General features: G+C 52.9%; 1 protein-coding gene across 1 annotated transcript in view; it reads right to left on the minus strand.

Moving 5' to 3' along the window:
- Positions 1–20,635, minus strand: part of RIN3 (Ras and Rab interactor 3) — a 117,466-nt gene that overhangs the window by 30,949 nt on the left and 65,882 nt on the right. The window contains exons 4-5 of the mRNA XM_082648792.1: positions 6,294–6,366; positions 1,713–1,804 (exon numbers count right to left, since the gene is read on the minus strand). Of these exons, the coding sequence (XP_082504918.1) occupies positions 1,713–1,804; positions 6,294–6,366 (165 nt within the window). The remainder of the gene's footprint in view (positions 1–1,712; positions 1,805–6,293; positions 6,367–20,635) is intronic.

Raw genomic sequence — 20,635 nt, forward strand, 5'->3', positions numbered from 1 at the left:
TCTCGGCTGTGCTAAGAACTGACTTTCTATCTTTAAAATGGGGATGCAAGGATTGCACAAGATAGCGCCAAGGGCGTGGCAATGAGAGCGTCACCTGTGGCATTTTAGACCTTAGGAGGGGTGTCACTTGGACTGTATGAGTTACAAGACTCTCACCTGTCCCACATGAAGCTTCTGGAAGGGTAAGAGCCCAACAACTATAACATCTGGGGCCCAAGTTCAGTGTTTATCCCCAATATCAACTGAAAACTGGCCCTGAAGTTTATAATCTGGGTCAACCGGACCTAGGAGAGCCTGGATAAGGAGTTAAGGGGCAGCACAAGCTAGTGGGTGAGGGCTGGAGCCCAGCTGCCCAGCCCTCCATGGACCCTGTGACACTGGACATGTCACTCAACCCCTGGTGTCTGTTTCTTCTGCCATAAAGTGGGGATCACAATAACAGAACCTGCTTTACAGGGTTGTTTGAAGATCTGATGCATCAGTGCAGATGAAGAGGTCAGTGCTCAGTAAATGCGGACATCCGAGGGCCTGGACTCCTCCTACTTCCTGGCCTTTGACCACGAGCTGCCTGTGGCATCTCCTGCATTGCTGTCTAGAGGCCTCTCTGGGTGGTGGACAGTGGCTGGCTTGGGAGCCGGGGGGATCGCCTCTGATGCCAGGTCTGCCTCTAACTTCCTCTACCCCCCGGGTCCGCCCTCTCCATCACCCTGTCCTCCATTCAACCAGCACTGGTGAAGATGTGCTGCTGTGCTCAGCCATGTGTGGTGCAGGTTCCTGGGTACGGTTTAGACTTTTTAATAAAAACATCGAGGTACAGTTGACTTACAATATTATGTCAGTTTCAGACGCACAACAGAGTGATTCAAAATTTTAATAGACGATACTCCATTTAAAGTCACTATAAAACACTGGCTACATTCCCTGTGTGGCTTAGTCTTGATGAGGACTTATTAACTGCTTTGTTTATAAAGAGACCTGACCTCTGCCTAGGACTGGGGGCCCGCAGAGGCGGCTGGCTTGTCTTCCTGGCAGCTCCAGACTTGGTGAGCTTGGGCTCCCTGAGGGTTAGCATGGAGAGGCCGTGTCAGAGGTTGGCACTGGCTCCGCGAAGCCCGTCACATGGAAAGGGCCCGGTAAACGTGAGCTCTTCTTACTATTACGTGGAAGGGCTGGGATCAGAAACGCTCCTGTCTTTTACTCTCCCCTCATCATCCCTCAAAAGGTCAGAAGGGTAAGGGGCAGGGTGGGTGTGCTGAATCAGGACAGGCAAGGGAGTGGGGGGCACACTCTAGCTCATGATCACGTTCACGCTGCTTTTCCTTCTAACGAGGGCGGGGCTGGGGCCCAGGTTCCTGGCCATCGCTGAGAAGTCCCCTGGCGTTTGGTCCAGCTTCTCCCGGGCCACGCCCTGCCACCAGGTCAGCCTGTGTGGGTCCTGACCAGACCCAGCTCCCTCAGACCCAGCAAGGCTGTGCATCAGACCTCCTGACAGCTGTTAAGGGCGCCACTCCGAAAAGAGGGAGAATCTCCCTGCTACAGGGCCTCAGCACCTGGGGCAGGGGTGCAGGTGGTCCCGTGGGAGCTGGGACTCAGGATCCAGCTCGGGGTCAGCCTGAGGGGCCGTCCATCTGCACAGGCGGTCAGCGGGGGGCAATCCAGGGGCTCCATTTCCTAAGGCCCAGCCACCTCCCCTGACCCCAGAGGGGACTTACCCAGGCCCAGGTTGGCGATGGTCTTGAGGTCTGTGAAGCTGCTGGCCTCGAGGATGGCCTGGGGCAGCCTCAGCTTGAAGGGCAGTAAATCTCTGTGGAGACACGAGGAGTCGGAGGTCAAGTCCGGGGAGGGGCCTGTGTGTCCATTCTCGGCCCCCCACCGCCCCCAAATCCTCCGCCCATAAAGGAAGAACTCTGGCAACCCCGCTGGCGGCTGGGATCGCCACACAGACTGGAAACTTCCCTGGGGCCGAGGGGAGGAGTCCTGAGGCTGAGAGAGCAACCAGTCAGATCCGGGTCCTGTGCCTGCACTGGCCTCAGGGATGCTAAGACCCTCCTTGGGCATGGAGAGGGTCAGGGGAGAGGCTTAATCCGGCAGTTTCTTCTAAAGGTGCTCTTCTGGGTAAGGCGAGTGACCCACCCCTTCCAGTCCTCTGACCCCCGCTGCTCCGCGCTGAGACCTGCAGCGGGTGCACAGCCAGACTCCCCTGGTGAACCTACAGCCAGGTACCCGCTGGCAAGCACACAGCCAGACAGACACCCCTGACGACAGAGCCAGCTCTATCTGCTGCCTTTGGTCTGAATGGGGATCTTTTCAGCGATCTCTCCAGAGATCTCCCAGAAGGGATCTAGACACCCTCCCCCTTTATTGTACAGAAGGGGAAACTGAGGCCCAGAGAGGGAAAGGAAGATGTCCAGGCCTGGACACACGGTGGGTGGAGGGCAGAGTGTGCTGAGCCCCAGGCCTCCTAACTTCAAGCCCAGGGCTGTTCCGTGGGGCAGGAAGGTGAGTGTGGCCCTGCAGGGGCCCCAGGATGGCTGGTCCCAATTCTATGTCTCAGTCTGGCATTCAAGGCCCGTCACAGTCTGACCCCGACCCCCATTTTCAGCCGTATCCCTAGCTCTGTCAACCTTCTCCCCAAACCCTGATTCAGGTCATTGAAATCCCAACCGTCCAGGCCCACTGACAGCCTTGCATGATGGCCGCCTGTCCCCGGGGGTCTTCATGGCCTTACTGTCTATACCACACCCGCCGTCTCCTCCCTTTGAACTACATGAGAGCCCTGGAAGTTCCTGGAAGGGGCGGGCAGCTTTGCACGTCTCTGATGCCCCCAGAGCCCTTAGCACACACCACAGAGGCTCAAAGAGTGTTTGCCGAATGGACCCGTCTAAACTTGGGGAACTGGATTGGGGGAGAGCAGAGCAGAGGCCGCCTGGGATGCGGGTCGCCGGGGAGCTTCCCAGACCACTTCTGCCCATCAATACAGGCTGTGCTGCTCCGCGGGGTGCCCCCACCCCTTCATGGGAAGTGTTTTCATGGGGGAAAAACACTCTGCTTATGGAATAGCAGGATGGGGGAAGGTGGGAGAAGATCCTGGGCCCTTTTTTGAGTTCCTGGGTTGTGGCCTTTGGCTTCTCCATTGTCAATGGGGTGGGCGTGGCCCATCGATCTTTGCTTCATTGTCATAGTTGTGTGATTCTGCGCATCTGAGGCCGTCTGTGGGCCTCCTGTCAGCCCTTCCAGCCAGGTCAGGCCTGGACCCAGACCGGACGGGCCCTCAGTGCCGCATTCCCACCTCAGGCCCTGCCCGGTCACCACTACCTCGATCTCTCAGTTTGAAGGGTGGCAGAATTCATCCCGGTGTTGCCTGTCTACCTGGTTGGCTGTCTGGCCTGCCACTGGGGTTTCCAAAGGCTCCGGGGCCACTGCATATATTGAAATGGCCAGCAGAATCGCTCGGCTCATCCGGCAGCCACCCCCGACCACCAGGGCAATCTCTGACACCCCCTCCCCACCTCCTCTGCGTACTGCTCAAGATGCTGCAGTGGTGGCTGCCGACCACGGCCCAGCCTGGGACCCCGGCGTCCAGGGCCTGCCCCAGCCTGCTCCCCCCTCCTGCCCACCACAGAGCCTTCCCTTGCACTCGGGGCCTCCTTGCTGCCTCCCAAAGTGTCATCTTCCTACAGTGACTGTCCCCTGCTCATTGCCACCTCTGAGCTCTGCAGAGAGGGAACGCCCCCCTCGTCCCTTCCACCTACGTCTACTTAGACTCTACACATTCTTCAAGGCCGCACCATGGGCCCCCTCATTCTCCATAAGCCAGTACTGCTCAAGGATTTCACGCACGTCTGCCACCCCACCTCCAGCATCCAGTTCAGCACTTTATCCAGGGGCCACCTCTTCTGATGCAAGGAAATGCATACACAGGATGGGGGTGTTCGTTGAGCATCTACTATGTGCCAAGTATCAGGCTGGGTGTTACCCAGTTTGGTCCTTATATCACATCATGTTATTATTATTACTACTACTGTAACACAGCAACCCTATGGACAGGCATTAATACTTTTGTATTAGTTCATTCTGGATCAGCTCCTGGGGGAGCTGCTAAGATGCGGATTCTCAGATCCACGCCCAGGGGTTCTCAGCGTTGAGTCTGAGTGTGGGTCAGGAATCCACATTTTTAAACACCTCCCCGGCAGCACCGTGCAGGGTTAGAAAGAGCTCTGTGGGCAGCGTGCAGCACAAGCCTGACTTAACACAGACGCCCGGTCCACAGAGCTGGTTGTAGCAGTCACTGCCACAGTCCCACCCGGACCCCTCGGATGCCTTTCACCAGCTCTGTGCACCTAGCCCAGCCTTGGAGGGGTTTGCTCCTGAGGGCCAGCACCCGTGACCCTCAGAGGCTCGTCCTGACACACTGGAGCCTCACTGCCTGCCCCAGTGGCCCTACAGAGAGCCACGAATGCCTGGGTGTGCTGGCTTGGGGGTACAGAAGCCCAGCCCCGTGGCTTTATAGTGGACCCCGAGGTCTGCTTTATGCTCCAGAGCTGCTGGAGGGATCTGGCTGAGGCTGGGACGGCCCCTGCAATGGACCCTTGCTGGGTTTCTCTCCGGTCTCTGTCCTGCTCCCCACTCCCTTGTCGCTTCCTCCTTGGGGGCAGGTCCTTTAGCGCCCGCTGCACATGGATCCTCCTTTCCAAATGTGCCCCTAGGAGACCCCCAGCTAAGCTGTTACTATCATTTTCTTAGAAGCGGTTGCCAAACCCTGGTTTGCAGAGACTCTTGTTATAAATGCAGATTGTCTGTCCCTTTATCCTACTTCTTCCTCCAGCCTCTACAGCACGGGTATTATCGTTCCCATTTTACCAAAGAGGTAGTTGAGAGATTAAGATTAGCTCAGGGCTTCCCTGGTGGCGCAGTGGTTGAGAGTCTGTCTGCCGATGCAGGGGACACGGGTTTGTGCCCCGGTCCGGGAAGATCCCACATGCCGCAGAGCGGCTGCGCCCGTGAGCCATGGCCGCTGAGCCTGAGGGTCCGGAGCCTGTGCTCCGCAACGGGAGAGGCCACAACAGTGAGAGGCCCGCATACCGAAAAGATTAGCTCAAATTCTGGGCTCTGCAATTATGTCATCATTCATTCACTCACTCGCTCACTCGAAGCACCCAGCATGGGCCAAACACTAGACTAGTGCCTTGTACTGAGGTAGAACTTCTCAGAATAGGAGAGGGCCTGACTCTGAGAGCTTGACGTGTCGTCACTTGCAAAGGGTCAGGGAGCCGCAGATGCTTTGCTTCATGGGCCTAGAAGGACACGCCAGGTCACAGGAATCATCGTGGAGTGCACACAGTGGGGCGGCTGTAGAAAAGATCATGGACCCTGGAGCTCTATCTACTTTGAATCCCCACGCTGCCATTTACCAGCTACGCGACCTTGAGCAAGTTCTCTCAGTCTCGGCTTCCTCATCTGTAAAATGGGACTAAGAAGAGCACTTACCGGGTGGAATTGTTTGCAAGATTTAAAAAGAGAATGGATATAGAACTCTAGCGCCATGCTGGGTACCTGGAGGGCCCTCAACAGGCAGCAGCGTATTATCAGCGTCACCTGTTCTGCCCACGGGGTCCAGGAGGGTCCTGGTAGATGGGGGTGGTGGTGTTCTGGGTTGAGTGAGGCTTTCACCAGAGGCAACATGAATGGTCTCTTTGAAGCACGGGGAGGTGAGCCTGGGGCCCTGGACCCCAAGACATCTTGCCCAGCTCTGCTTAAGTCCCTGTAGCTTAAGCCATTGGGTTTTGGCACCAAAATGTATTTTTCAATTCGTGTTGACCTGCCACCGGTCCTGAATAAATAGAGCAGCTCTGAGGGTGGTTACCAGACACCCTCTCCACCCAGCAGCTGTTTCACAATCACAAGCCCTCTCCCACGGAGGGAGGGTATCAGCCCTTCCTGCTGTTCCCACAGGAAGTTCCTTCTATAACTCCTCCAACGGGGCGGGTCAGGTCCACACAGGACTCCAAGCTGTCCTGGAAGCCGGAATACAGGAAGCTGCTATGACGGGCAGTGAGCTCAGGGGGCAGGTGGTGGTGAGGGAAGGGACTTTACTGGCCGGTCCAAGCAAGCAGCAGAGCCAGCGCCCCCCTTCACAGTTACCAGGGTGAAGCCAGGGGACTGTCCCCTCTCTCTGCAGCCTGTGGGCGGCACACTTCCCTCTTGGGGCTTCTCTGTGACAACCCTGTCCCCACCCAAGGTCGCATGGACATCTATTGCCATCAGATGCCCTCCTGGGGGCCTGGGCTACTCACCTACTGACACAGTAGAATGCGATCAGTCTGAAGATGTCCTCAAACACAAGAACCGAGCCTTCCAGGTACAGTACTGAGGAGAGATGACAGAGGCCTTGGATGAGTGTCCCTGTCAAAGGGGAGGAAGGTCCCTGGAGGGCGTGTCTGCCCTGTGCTCACGGTAGGTCACAGCACCTGCTGCGGCACCCGGCCCGCTGCGGCCGCGTGTGCATCCGCTGCCCATTGGGCCACAGGGAGGTGAGAAATGAACTTCTGTGGTGTTAATCCACTGAGATCCCAGGGGCCTTTCTATTACAGCAGATGGTGTTACCTTACGTAACACACATTCCTCATTTTGAGCAAAATAACACAGAAGGCTCTAGATTGTAAAAGCAGAATTTGAAAATGTCTTGAGGGAATTCCCTGGCGGTCTGGCGGTCAGGACTCGGTGCTTTCACTGCTGAGGGCGCAGGTTCAATCCAGGGAACTAAGTTTGGGAACTAAGATCCCGCAAGCTGCACAGCGTGGTCAAAAAACTGTCTTGAATTAAACTTTCAAGGTCATCTCCACTTGACAATTCTGAGGGCTGTGAGGGGCCAGCAGGAGGACAGGTTCCCTGTTCTGCTGTGGCCTCCAGGAGGTTCACTGGTCCAGGGGTGCTGGACTGGGGCCACTGGCCTTTTACCCAAGAACCCCAGGGCCTGTTAGAACCCCACTTGGTTTGATTACACATGTAATCCAAGAGTGAGGGTGACCCCAATACTTTCCAGCTTTGACAAGGAAGAGGGGTCAAAGCATTTGCCAAAGAGCCCACCCCAGGGTGGACACGGCTGCTCGGAGGGGCAGGGCGCCGCGGTATGGCAGGCAGTGCCCGAAGCTGGGGTGGACGGCCCAGAGGAAAGCGTGGCACTACACCGTGCACTGCTGCAGAGCCCCAGGGCAAGGGGCCCAGAGCACCTGAGTGAGCTGCGCCTCAGGAATCTCAGCATCTGTGCATCGCTCACCTCCCGACTCTCGTCCCCGGGTTCCACATGCCCAACAGGTGATGCTCCCTGCACGTGGGACCCCACAGTGTCCTTTCTTGGGCCTCAGAGGGGCCAGGAAATATGTGTGCATCACACTTCAGTTCCAATTTCCTGAGGTTCTTCTAGCGTCCATGGGGCAGAGGCGGAAGGCAGGACCCAGGTTCCAGGCCTGGCTCCAATCCTGGGATCAGCAGTGTGATGCTGGGTACACCCCTTCCCCTCTCAGCACCTCAGATCCTCCACCTGCAAAGGGAAGGAGCCCTTCCAACCCTAAACACTCGTGCATCTAGGTGACAGCAGCCTGCTGTCCTATTTTCAAAGCCTAGGACAGCTTTCCGCTGCATTGGTGATCTGCGAGATGGCCACAGGGGACACATGAACCAACACGTTTTGTTCTAATAGCTTTATTTTAATACATTCCTTCCTTCTAATACTATTGCACTGTTCTACACAGTTAACATGATTTTTTAAAAGATTACATTCATCATTTATGGCAAAGAGACTATGGTATCCCATTAGGATAGATATAAAAATTTAAAAGGGAGTTTAAAGAAAAATATTAGATAGATTACAGTACTCGGAGGTACCGGGAAGATGCCCATAAAGGACAAGTCTGGGAAACATCAGTGCATGGAATTACCACCCTCTATGAGTTAACGGCCATGAGGCAGCCCATGGCGCCACCTAGTGGCACATTAGTGCATCGCCCACTCTCTCCACAGGAAGCAGCACAAACTGGCCAAAAGATCTCCCGTAGTTGGGAGAGGTAAAGAGAAAGCTCCAACTGCAAAATGGGAATGTAAAGACCTTTCTCAAGAATCCCTCAAGGGGGGATTAGTGATGATGCACGCAAACAGCCTAGCCTCCTATGCCGGGCCTGCTCAACAATTAGCAGGTTTTCTTCATCATTGAGACATGGTCTGACCTCTGCAGACACAGATTAAACCCTTAAGATAGTCAGTCCCTCCCTCTGCTGTGCCCCTGGCACTTTCTATAAAGCCTGCAGCTCCTTTAGACTTAGTTTACCCCACTCTGGTCCGCTCCTCGGGTGCAGGGACCAGGGCGCATTCATTTTTGTAGCTGGGGCCAAGCAAACTTCTAGCGACCCAATCACATTTTTACAGTGAAAAAGCACAAGCAATGGTCAAGGCTCATGTCTGTTTCTTTGTAACCAGGTCTCTTCTGCCCCAGCCCCCAGCTCGTACCTTCCCGTCCTGCTCGTGGGAATAGCATCCCTGCACACCAAGGACACACCCGGGGGAGCCCCTATACGCCAGGGCCAGGGCTTTGCCCACATTTGAGTCTCCCTCAGTGCCCAGCACAGTGTGTGGCATGCGGTTTGGGAGATAATAAATGTCTGCTAAAAGTCTGTCTGGGAGGGAGACCCCAGAGGAGTAGAGGCCCCCAGGGGCATCTGGTTAGAGTCTCAGACCTCCCACTGTGTAGATCAGGGTCTTCCTTGCAGGGGCCCAACGGGACACCTGGGACTTGAGGGAGTCCCGACAGGCAGCCTCCCACTGTCCTGGAGCAGAGGTGAATGCAAACCAGTAAAAGTTAGACAATCCTCTGTTCCGGTGGGTGGTGGTAGAGCTCAGCTTCCAGGACCGCCCTGTGTCCTGCCCTGGCCTGGTGGTTGTATGCAGGCGCCCAGGCCAAACAGCCTGAGTGTGAACGTGTCTCCAGCACATTATTGCTTATCCTCCCTGCGCCTCGGTTTCTTCAGCTGTATAACAAGGATAGTAAAGTACCCACATGTTGTGGGTTGAACTGTGTCCCCCCAAAAATACTTTTCAATTCGAACCCCAGGTACCTATAAATGTGACCTTATTTGGAAAGAGTGTCTTGTCGGGTGGAATCAAGTTAACACAAGGTCAGAATGCATGGGGTGGGCCCTAAATCCAATGATTGGTGTCCTTATAAGAAGACAGGTAGGACTCCCCTAGTGGCACAGTGGTTAAGAATCCACCTGCCAATGCAGGGGACATGGGTTCGAGCCCTGGTCCGGGAAGATCCCACATGCCGCGGAGCAACTAAGCCCGTGTGCCACAACTACTGAAACCCGCGAGTCACAGCTACTGAAGCCTAGAGGCCGTGCTCCCCAACAAGAGAAGCCACCACAATGAGAAGCCCGTGCACTGCAATGAAGAGTAGCCCCTGCTCGCCGCAACTAGAGAAAGCCTGTGTGCAGCAACAAATACCCAACACAGCCAAAAATAAATAATAAATTAATTAATTAAAAAAAAAAAAAAGAAGACAGGTAAAGACCTGGGACACAGACACAGAGAGGAAAAGACCATGTGAATGGAGGCAGACACTGGAATACAGCTACAGGCCAAGGATTGCTGGCTGTCACCAGAAGCCAGGAGAGTGCCTTGAACAGATTCTCCCTGGTCTCCAGCAGGAGCCAACCCTGCCAACCTCGACTTGGGATTGCTGGCCTCCGGGCCTTTGCTCGTGCTGTCTCCTCGTGCACAGAGGATCCAGCTTCCCCCTTCCCTGCCTTGAGGGATCAGCTCCAGGTCCACTTTCTGCCTCAAAGCCTTGCTGGTACCCTGACCTCTCCCACAGGAAAGCCACACGCAGGAGGTACTGTCCTAATCACACATTCTGGCTCAGGAAGCAGGGGATATGTGGTCACATTGTGACGTGCGCCGAGGCTTCTCAGACGGTGAGACTGAGAACAGGAACGGGTCTCACTTTGCCCATCACCTACACCGTGCCCAGCCCTGCGCCCGGCACGCAGGGAAGGCTCTGAGAAGGACAGCTGGGCTGACCAGGCCTCCTGGTGTCAGAATCAAGAGTGAACCAAATGTCCAGAGATAGAAAGTACATCCTATCTAAGGAGAAAGGGGACAGGGGACAGGGGATGGAGTTTCTTTTTTTTTTATTGTGCTAAACTATGAAAAACAAAGTTTAGCATTTAAACCATTTTTAAGTGTACAGTTCAGTGGCATTAAGTACATTCACACTGTGCAACACGGGGCTTCTTTTCTGAGGTGTTGAAAATGTTCTCAGATTGACCTTGGTGAGGGCTAGACAACTGAATATACCAAAAGCCACTGAATCGTACACTTTAAATGGGTGAATTGTATGATACTGAATACATGGAATAAAAACATGTCAATAAAGCCATTATTAAAAAAAAGAAAATGCACACATACAGAGTGGACTGAATTTCACTTCCTGTATTACGTTTTTCTGGGATTTTTATAATGAGCATATATGAGCATTTATAATGAGCATATATGTAAATTCTCTAAATTTTTCTTGAATTTCCTAAATCTCTCCGTAAATTGTTCTCAGAAGCCGATGGGTTTCCAGAGTCCTCTCACTCATGCTGCTTCGGTGCCCCTCCCAGCACTGCGGGCACAGCTGACAAGCTCCCCGTGTCAGCCACTGCCGGCTGGGTCCTCCCAACAAAGATGCCGGCTCCCCTCTGCTCACCTTTGCATCCCTGAGCAGCAACTCCTCCACTGTATACAGCTTCCAGCCTCCTCAGCAGAAACCGCGGTGGGAATACGCCAGACCCTGTCTAAACCATCCCGCTTTCAAAGAGTGAGGAGAGAGAATGACCAGACCCACCTGCTAAGTCCCAAGGTGACAACAGGTGACGACACTGGGGCTCTGTCCCTGCCTAGAGAAAAGGAAACTTTTCACCTCATGACTCACCATCAAGGCTGAATCGGGACAAGGTGGAGACGCCGGGTCTACACACGCCGGCCTGGCTTCTAGCATTTACAATCTCAACGTCAGCTATCCATGAAGAACCGAAAGCCGTTAGAAGATGCTTTGTTTTAAGAAATTCCATTTTATCACTCAATAATACAAATGAACTGCCAAGGCAGGAACTGTGTATGTATCTTTTGTTCTCCATGGTACCTCCAGCACCTGGCATGGCGCTTTTAGCAAATTGCTCCATCTCTGTGATGACATTATTGAATGTCGTAAATGGAGTCATGCAGTACATATTCTTTGGGATGGGCTTTTCCCACTCTGCATAATTTCCTCGAGGGTCATCCAAGTCACTGAGTGAATCGATATCCCGTTCCTTTTTAGTGCTGAGTAGTAACCTATGGTCTGGATGTACCACAGCTTCCTTGGTCATTCATCCACGGAAGGACATCTGGGAATTTCCGGGTTTTAGTTATTATGCACAAAGCTGCCGTGGAACATTTATGTACATGCTTCTGCATGAAAATGTATTTTCCTTTCTCTGGGGTATATGCCCAAGAGTGCAACTGCTGGGTCCCATGGTAAGTCTCCCCTTCATTTTCAAAGGAAGGGCCAGACTGCCCTCCCGAGTGGCTGTACCATTTTACGACCCATCAGCGATGAAGGAGTGATTCAATTTCTTCCCATCCTCGCCAGCTGGGTGTTGTCACTATTTTTTACTGTGGCCATTCCACTAGGTGTAGAGTGATATCTCATTGTGGTTTTCATTTGCATTTCTCTAATTTGCATTTCAAGAAGATGTTGCATGCCCTTCTGTGTGTACATCTTCTTTGCTCAAGTGTCTATTCATGTCTTTTCCTATTTTCTAATTGGACAGTTTCTTTTAATGTTGAATTTTTAAAAACCGTTTAATTAAGGTATCATTCACACGCCATACAATTCACCAATTTAAAGGGCATGATGATCTTAGTATATTCACAGGGTTGTGCAACCATCATCACGATCAATTTTAGAACACTTTCATTAGCCCCCAAAACAAACCCTGTCCCCATCAGCAGTCACTTTCCACCTCTCCCTCCTCCTAGCTTCTGGAAACCACTAATCTACTTTCTGTCTCTGTGGATTTGCCTGTTCTGGACTTTTCATATACATAGAGTCATACAGTATGTGGCCCTGTGGGTCTGGCTTCTTTCATTTAGCATCATGCTAAATGTTCATCCACGTTCGTCCATGTCCGCGTTGCAGCAGGGGTCAGCACTGCATTCCTCTTTATGGATGAATGATATTCTGCTAGACGGATACACCACATTTTGTTTATCCATTCATCACTGATGGATATCTGGGTTGTTTCCACTCTTCGGCTACTACAAAAAATACTGCATTGAACATTTGTGTACAAATTTTTATATGGACATATGTTTTCATTTCTCTTGGATATATTCCTAGAAGTAGAATTGCTGGGTCCTACAGTAACTCTACATGTTTAAGAAACTGCGGGACTGCTTTTCAAAGCAACTGCACCATTTTACATTCCCACTAGCAATGGATGAGGTTCCACTTTCTCCACACCTTTGCCAGTACTTTGTCTGTCTTATTGATTCGAGTCATCCTAGTGGGTGTGAAGTGGTATCTACTTGTGGTTTTGATTTCCATTTCCCTAAGGATTAGTGATGTCAAGTACATTTTCATGTGCTTATTGGCTATTTGTATATATACTTTGGAAAAATGTCTATTCAGATCCTTTGCTCATTTTTATTTGGGTTGCTTGCTTTTAATTTTGAGAGTTCTTTTTTTTTTTTTTAAAGACGATGTTGAGGGTAGGAGTTTATTAATTAATTAACTTATTTTTGCTGTGTTGGGTCTTCGTTTCTGTGCGAGGGCTTTCTCTAGTTGTGGCAAGCGGGGGCCACTCTTCATCGCGGTGCACGGGCCTCTCACTATCGCGGCCTCTCTTGTTGTGGAGCACAGGTTCCAGACGCGGAGGCTCAGTAGTTGTGGCTCACGGGCCTAGTTGCTCCGCGGCATGCGGGATCCTCCCAGACCAGGGCTCGAACCCGTGTCCCCTGCATGAGCAGGCAGATTCTCAACCACTGCACCACCAGGGAAGCCCTGAGAGTTCTTTATGTTATAGTTACAAAGCCTTTGTCAGATGTGTGATTTGCAAATATTTTCTCCCAACTATAGCTTGTCTTTTCATCTGTGAACAGGGTCTTTCAAATTTTATGTTAAGAATGAAAAAAATGGGACTTCCCTGGTGGCACAGTGGTTAAGACTCTGCGCTCCCAATGCAGGGGTCCCAGGTTCAATCCCTGGTCTGGGAACTAGATCCCACATGCATGCTGCAACTAAGAGTTCACATGCCGTAACTAAGAAGCCAGTGAGCCACAACTAAGGAGCCCGCCTGCCACAACTAAGCAGCCTGCCTGTCGCAACTAAGACCCAACGCAACCAAATAAATAAATAAAAATTTTAAAAAAAAAGAATGAAAAAAATGAATACTGTCCAAGTTTGCGAAATAGTAAGCACTCAGCTGGTGCTGCATAAATGATTCCGTAGGGATATTTCCAGCCTGCTTTAATGAACAGTCAACTCTTCTTTGCATTTGGCAGTATCTATTGTTATAATTAATGTATGAGGGGTCTTTAACCCGTTATTATCCTTATCTAGACCAAAGTCCCCTGTGCAATCTTACTGGCACTATTAAGTCCCTCTGCAGACATTTTCTTCATAGTTGGTCCAAAGGTAGAGTTTAGCCAAGCCTGGCTTAATTACCACACATTCCTAGTGACTGAGGTGAGTGAAATCGACAAGTGAGACATTCTACATCATGTTCATTTTTTTTTTTTTTTTTTTTTTGCGGTACGCGGGCCTCTCACTGTTGTGGCCTCTCCCGTTGCGGAGCACAGGCTCCGGACGCGCAGGCTCAGCGGCCTTGGCCCACGGGCCCAGCCGCTCCGCGGCACGTGGGATCCTCCCGGACCGGGGCATGAACCCGCGTCCCCTGCATCGGCAGGCGGACTCTCAACCAGTGCGCCACCAGGGAAGCCCCATCATGTTCATTTTAAGCAGAGAATGGCTATTGGCATGTGCCTTCTTTAGGGTCTGATTTGTCTTTACTAACAAGTGAAGGATGAGCATCTGTTCACCTAAGCTGACCCTGGGCTTTGATGAGGAAAAGATGGTCACACGAAAACGCGAATGAAAGTATGCCTTGCCAACAGTTATTAAAATTGTGAAATGTACAGATCACTCAGGAAACGCAAACCGTCTTCCTCGTTGGCAGACGCCCTTGTTAACCTAAGAGATCTCTGTTCAAACACAGTTCGGTTGACAACAGGAATTATACCTAAATCTCCAGGTATGACCCTCATTGGAAGGGCTGGGTCAGAGTTACTCTTTAGCTAGGACACTATATATTCAACCATTGACAGATATTTATGTGCTCATATCTGTAGAAATAAGGGGAAATGGATTTAGAAATCGAGAGGAAGGCTCACGGTGAGCAGGGTGACAGGGAACTGGCTGGTGGTTTTGGCCACAGGATCCAGCTGAAACTCCTTCCTGAGGGGCAGAGATTCTAAACAACCCGCTCATCCTCTTTTATGATTGAAAATTTGGTTGGGTGAGGGTGGGAGAGATGTTCATTGATTTTTATCTAAGAAAAAACCCTGTACTCAGCAAGGCCTGTGCGTTTATGGAAGGGACACATTCCCAGATGGATGAGAACTGCCCGGGAAGGACAGTGTCCCCAGAGGGACACAGGAAGGGCCGGTGTTGGCAGAAGAGATGGGGTCTCGGGCCTCTCAGAAAAGGCCGTCACATCTGGCTGGGGGAAGTCTGGGCCCAGGAAGTGGCCTCACTCCAGAGCCTTATGTGACACTGTCGAGCCAACCTTCTCTAAAACGGATCACCCTGAATGGGCTGGAAGACAGATGCTAGTGGATTCTGATCCCACTTCCTAAAAGGGGCCCTAGGTCACCAAGCTGGGTCCCTGACAGAAAAGGCCAGGAGTGCAGAGCCTGGGGATAGAAAGCCAATGTGACCAGAGGCTGGGGAGTGGTTCACACCTGGAGCAGGACTGGGGGGTCACCTGCGGGCCGGACAGGTGAGGCCAGGCCCATTCTTCCAGGTGTCCCTCCCATGCTCCCTCAGCTCCTTCCCCACTTGGAAGGTCACAGGTGCCTTCTGGCTCGTGGGACCCACCGCTGCACGGCAACACCATGGTTGCCAAGGGAGCCACCACCTGGACAGTTTGTGGCTGAGGAGGAAAAGGACTGTTTGCTGCTATCATCAGGCCCAATTTTCTGTGACAGATGAAAACTACCTGCCCCGTTCCCAGGGGTGGAAGTGGGGAGAGTGGCAATTTCTCTGGAGTCCAGGGGACCCCATGACTCCAGGCCCAGCTCTGGTACCACTTACTTCAAGATGCTGCTGCAGTGCAGCTGGGTCACCTGTGAAATGGGAGAATGGCTCTACCCCCTCCAGAAGGAAGGGTGCTGCTGGACTAGGGCTTCCGGAAGCTCTGGCTCTAGCAGAAGGAGAGTTGCCAGGAGAAGTGAGAACAAACAGGCCAGCGCCAGGCAGCAGATCTCCTGTGCTCTGGGAGCTGACTTGCTGCCCAGCCATACAACGACTGGAGCTCGGAGCGGGGCAAACTCCTGTTCCCGTTCCAGGCAAAGCCCAAACCTAGACGGTACCGACTGGGCAGGGGCTCCTGGTTCCATCCCCCACAAGCCTGGAGACCAAAGCCTTCAAGTCTCTGAGACTTGACTTCTCTAACGGCCAAGTGAGGATACGAGTAACTGAGGCCCTCCCGGGCCCTGCCGCTGGCTGTGCAGAGGCTGAGTGGTACCCCACAGGCAGGCCCTGAGGGAGGAATAGCAGCCCCTCCGCCAAAGATGACACAGAGGTCTGGAAGGTCTGGGGTGGGGAGTGGAGGGCAGGGCGGCGAGTTAGAGCTCAGGGACCTGGGAGAGGATGATGATCTGCAAATGTGCTGAAAGCAGTTCCCTTTCTCTGTCCCTGGCTCTTACTGTTGGTCCAGGGTGGGCATCTTAGCCCCTGGTTCACTGGCTGGCCCTGGAGTCCCTTCCCTGTCTATTTACCAGCCTGTCCTCTGTAAATCCCGCACAGCCCCACCAGCCCTGAAGCCTCTCAGTGTACATTATCCCTCCTTAGCCCTCAGTCTCCCCCATCAGCCATGGGCCCCTGGGGGCAGGACTTGCTGCAGGGCCTTCTGTTCAGAGTTGGGGCACGGCAACTTTGCCCTGTGTACCTTTGCCCTGTGTACCTTTGACTAGAGGCCAATGGGAAAGGAACACGGGAGGATCTAGCAGCCATGGCCAGGGGCCCAAGCATGGGGCCACTTCCACATGCTCCCAGTGCCCCATTACAGCGTTTGGCAAGGGAGCAAAGAGGTGGCTGCAGCCCTGCACAAAACTGCACAACCTGACGAGCAGAATGTCAGCCGGATTTAATCCTACCCGGAAGTTTTGAGCAGTGCACAAGCTGGGCAACTGTCCATGGCAGCCCTGGGTATGAGTCATGGCCATCTATGCTGGTTGTTCTCGGCATAAGGTGCAATCTCCTCTTGATTTCATCTTAACAATTTTAGGATGTAAAAGGAAGCAATGTCTTTTTACTGAGTTCTCTACCACACCCCAAATTTGCCCCGACTAGACCCAAGCACACTCAACTATGCCTCCCAGTGGATGGGGAACTATTGAAAGTCAGAATGAAAGGGCCCTTAGAGCCAGCTCTGGTTCAAACTCCCTCACTGCACAGATGGGGAAACTGAGTCCAGGGAAGGTGAGCAGCACCAGTGAAAGAGGATTGGCCTGGGTGTTTTCTGCAGTTCGATTCTGTTGCTCTCTGGAATCTAGATCTTGAGCCTGGACTACTGTTGCTCTGCCCCCTTCTTCCAACTTCGCAGTGTGGGCTTTGTTCAGATTTGAGCCTCTTGATTACTAACAGAGGGTTATCGTTTTCAAAGTTTTAACAACCACCATAATAATATCATCTACCATTTACCAAGTGCCTACTGTGTTCTAGCCTCTGTATTTCTAATCATCATGGCAACTCCATTATCCTCGTAAGCAAGGAAACTGAGGCTCAGAGAGTTGAAGTAACTGGCCCGAGGGCACAGCCAGCCATGAGCAGGTACCACCAGCCTGGGAGCCTGGAGCACTAGGCACCTTTTGTTCAGCAGAGGTGGCGTGGGGCAGAGGGAGGGCATCCCGGTGCTTCACACCCAAATGCACTCAGTGTGACTCCCTCACCTATCAGCTAACAGAGACACCTTCCCATGGGTCACACACCTCCTCAGTCACCAGGCAGGCCCCGTGTTACCCTCGGAGAGGGCTTCCTGCACAGAACTATGCTCCCTTCCCTCTGGCCCCAGCGCTGGACACACGCTCCAACGTAGAGCATGACTACACCTCATCATGATGTGTTCACAGGCCTGACTCTGGCCCAGAATGAAGATCCCAGAAAGCAAGGGCCAGCCCTTTCTTCTTTCCCAGATCCAGGGCCTCGCCTGGATCACCCCCTGTGTTTAACCGGTCTTGCCATTATTGAAAGCCTTATCTCTGAATCCACATTGGCAGCCACATCTGCAGCCACTGCCACCACACTGTCCAAGCTGTAATAAGAGATTCCTCTCATTGGATGGTGCACTTCCGTATTTAGCAACCGTGTACATGAGGATTTCGGTCTGGGAAAAGGAATACAGGATGAATGGTCACAATGCAGATGGGACTTTGCCTGGGAACTATTTATAGGTTCAGATGCCGAAACAGAAGGGGAGACATTGGACAGATGTGCGAATTGCCAAATGGTGGGGAAGACTAAATAAAGAGTAAGAAACAGGGAGGTGTTTGGGGGGAAGGAACAGGGAGGGGTGGAGGAGAGATGCTGAGCAGAGGCCCGCCATCCCAGGGCTTGAATTACCCACAGGGAACGGGCTGCAAGGTTGAGAAAGCAATCAGCCAGCTCCTCTACTCAGACTGTAGGGGCGGGGAGGCATCTTTGATTGTACCCATCATGAACAAACATGGCTCTCTCTGGGAGCAGAAAGGACAGGCGGAAAGGGAGGTGGCCCAGGGCACCACCCTGATCGCAAGAACAGCCCCGAGGGCCACCGGAGGACCCATCGAGAAACTACCCCACCCAGAAAACAACCCAGCTTCAACTTCAGGAGCTTATAAGGTTCATCCCACCTCAGAGTTTCGGAACTTTTATCTGCGGTCTAGAAGAATGTGACTGCCACTTATGAGAGCTGTGAGACCGAGAGAGGTTAAGTGGCTCACCAAAGGTCACAGAGCTGGGAAGTGGTACCAGGATGTGACCTGCAGCGAGCCTGACTCTGCAGCCCGTGACCTCACCCAGCACACCAGGCCGCTGGCTGTCTAGACCCTGTTGTCCAGTAGAAATATGATTCGAGTCACGTGTGCAATTTAAAATTTGCTCATAGCCATGTGAGTAAACAGAAACAAGTAAATAGTAAAATTCATCTTAATAATATATTCTATTTAACGCAACATATTCAAAATAGTATCATTTCAACAAACCGTAAATATAAAAAAATTACTGAGACACATCACGTTCTTTTTTTCATACGAAGTGTTCAAAATCTGGTATAGCTCATCTCAATTCAGACTCACCACATCTGTAGTGTTCAGTAGTCTCACGTGGCTCATGGTTGCCGAACTAGTCGGCTGTGCTTGACCAGGAGCAAATCTACCCCAGGGCACATGTGGCAGTGCATGGACACATCTTAGGTTGTTGGGGGGGATGGGGAGGGGTTGGTACTACAGACATCTAGTGGGCAGAGGCCCGGGATGCTGCTAAACATACTATAGTTCACAGGACAGCCCCTCATAGCAAAGAATGATCCAGCTTCAAATGTCGAGTGCTGAGTTTCAGAAACCCAGCACCAGAGGGAGAACCAGCTTGTGCTCCTAGGACAACCGGCAGGAACCCAGGGGCCCTGTGGATGCCGACACCTAGAGCTGCCCGCACGTGGTGGGTGCCCGACATCAGCGCTGGAACGGAACTGAATGCCAGACCGGAGTGTCCGCTAGGACTCAGAATCCACGACCTCAGCCTCACAGGAATCACATTCCAGTCCGCTTCCCCAGCAGCGCAGAGCCACTGAGTGTGGAGTCAAGAACAAGGGACCGGTCTCAAGTCAACCGACATTTCACTTGCTTTGAGATGCTACTGAAACACCTGCTGGTAAAGACCCAGCCAGCTGGCCTCAGGAGGCAGCTATCTTCTCACCTGCCCTGGTGTAAGCGCCCCGGGGCAGGCTTGGCCCTTGCCAGGGGGAGGCCTGCGGTTTCAGGGAACAAATTCCATGAGGGGCGTGATGCTAGGGCACTTGAATTCAGCTGTAGGTCAAACTGCTTCCTTCAAATCAGTCCATCAGTAGGAAGGCTGGTGTTCTGACCCTCTATTTCCTCACTGGCTCTGAATGCAGGAGACCGCCCCCATTCCCCAAATCCCCGGCAGGCACAGGGCTGGGAGCTCTCCTGAATCATCATAAATGCCCCTGGACAGGGAAAGGGACACGACTGCTGCCGCCGCTGCCGCCGCAAGAAGCATCTCTGTGGGCACAGGGATGTTCCCGTGACCTACTGGGGGTCAGGGCTCAAAGTCCTCCGGCAATTAGATTCAGAGTCTTAGGTTTCTCTAGCCCGTCATCTAATTCGAGTTCCCCTTTAACTACCACATGGCACTTTTACCGCCCAGTAAGAAGAGTGGACTTATCTCTAAGCACAGAGGTGGAAACGGGCCTCTTGAACCCACAGGACATGACCACCACAGAGGGACAATGCAGGCTTAGCATCTCACCCCTGGAGACTCTCAGATCTCTACCCCGGGCTCTGCCCTCCGTCCAGAGGCCTGGACCCAGGGGTTTATTCAATTTGCATTCATCAAATATTTACTGAGCACCTACTATGTGCCAGGCGCTGCTCCAGGCACCGGGGTGATGGTGGAGGGTTTCTTTCTCGCTGGCATGGTGGCTTCCCGTGTTCCCTGCTGTCACCCCCTCCAACCACCCTTCCCCTGGATCTGGGGTGACGCTGCCACAGGTTCCCCACACATAGGATCCTCTTCCCTCCTCAACCAGTTCTGCCAGCTGGGCTGTCAGTCTTCCTCCTGGATATCTCTGGCCGGGGCCCCTCCTCTCCACGCCCCACATGCTGCCCCTAAATCGTTGCCGAGTCCCCTCTGGTGTCCGCCCCCGGGGGTCTCCCCTGCATTCCAGCCTCCATGCTGCCCCCAGTGGCACGGGACTTCTATTTAAAAGGAGCGTCAGATCTCCTCCCCACCGCCCCCAGCCTGGCCCCATTCTCTGTGGCCATTTAGATAAAGGCTGAGCGGCAAGACCTGGGTGCACGCCCCACTGTGATCAGCTCTGGCCAGTGGTCCCATTCTCTGCCTGTCCCTCCCTCCGCACACCTTACACTCCAGCTGACACCACGTCCCTTGGACGGACCCCAACATCCTGAAACTCCAAGTCCTTGAACATCCCGTCCCACCACTTCACATGTTCTTCCTCCCTCATCCAAACGGGACAGTTCCATTCATCCTTCAAGACACAGCTCACATGTCCTCACTCCCCAGAGGTGGCCCCCTGGGGTCTCACTCACCCTCTTCCAG

Source organism: Grampus griseus, assembly GCF_964374135.1.
Source record: "Grampus griseus genome assembly, chromosome: 2".
NCBI classification, from domain to species: Eukaryota; Metazoa; Chordata; class Mammalia; order Artiodactyla; family Delphinidae; genus Grampus; species Grampus griseus.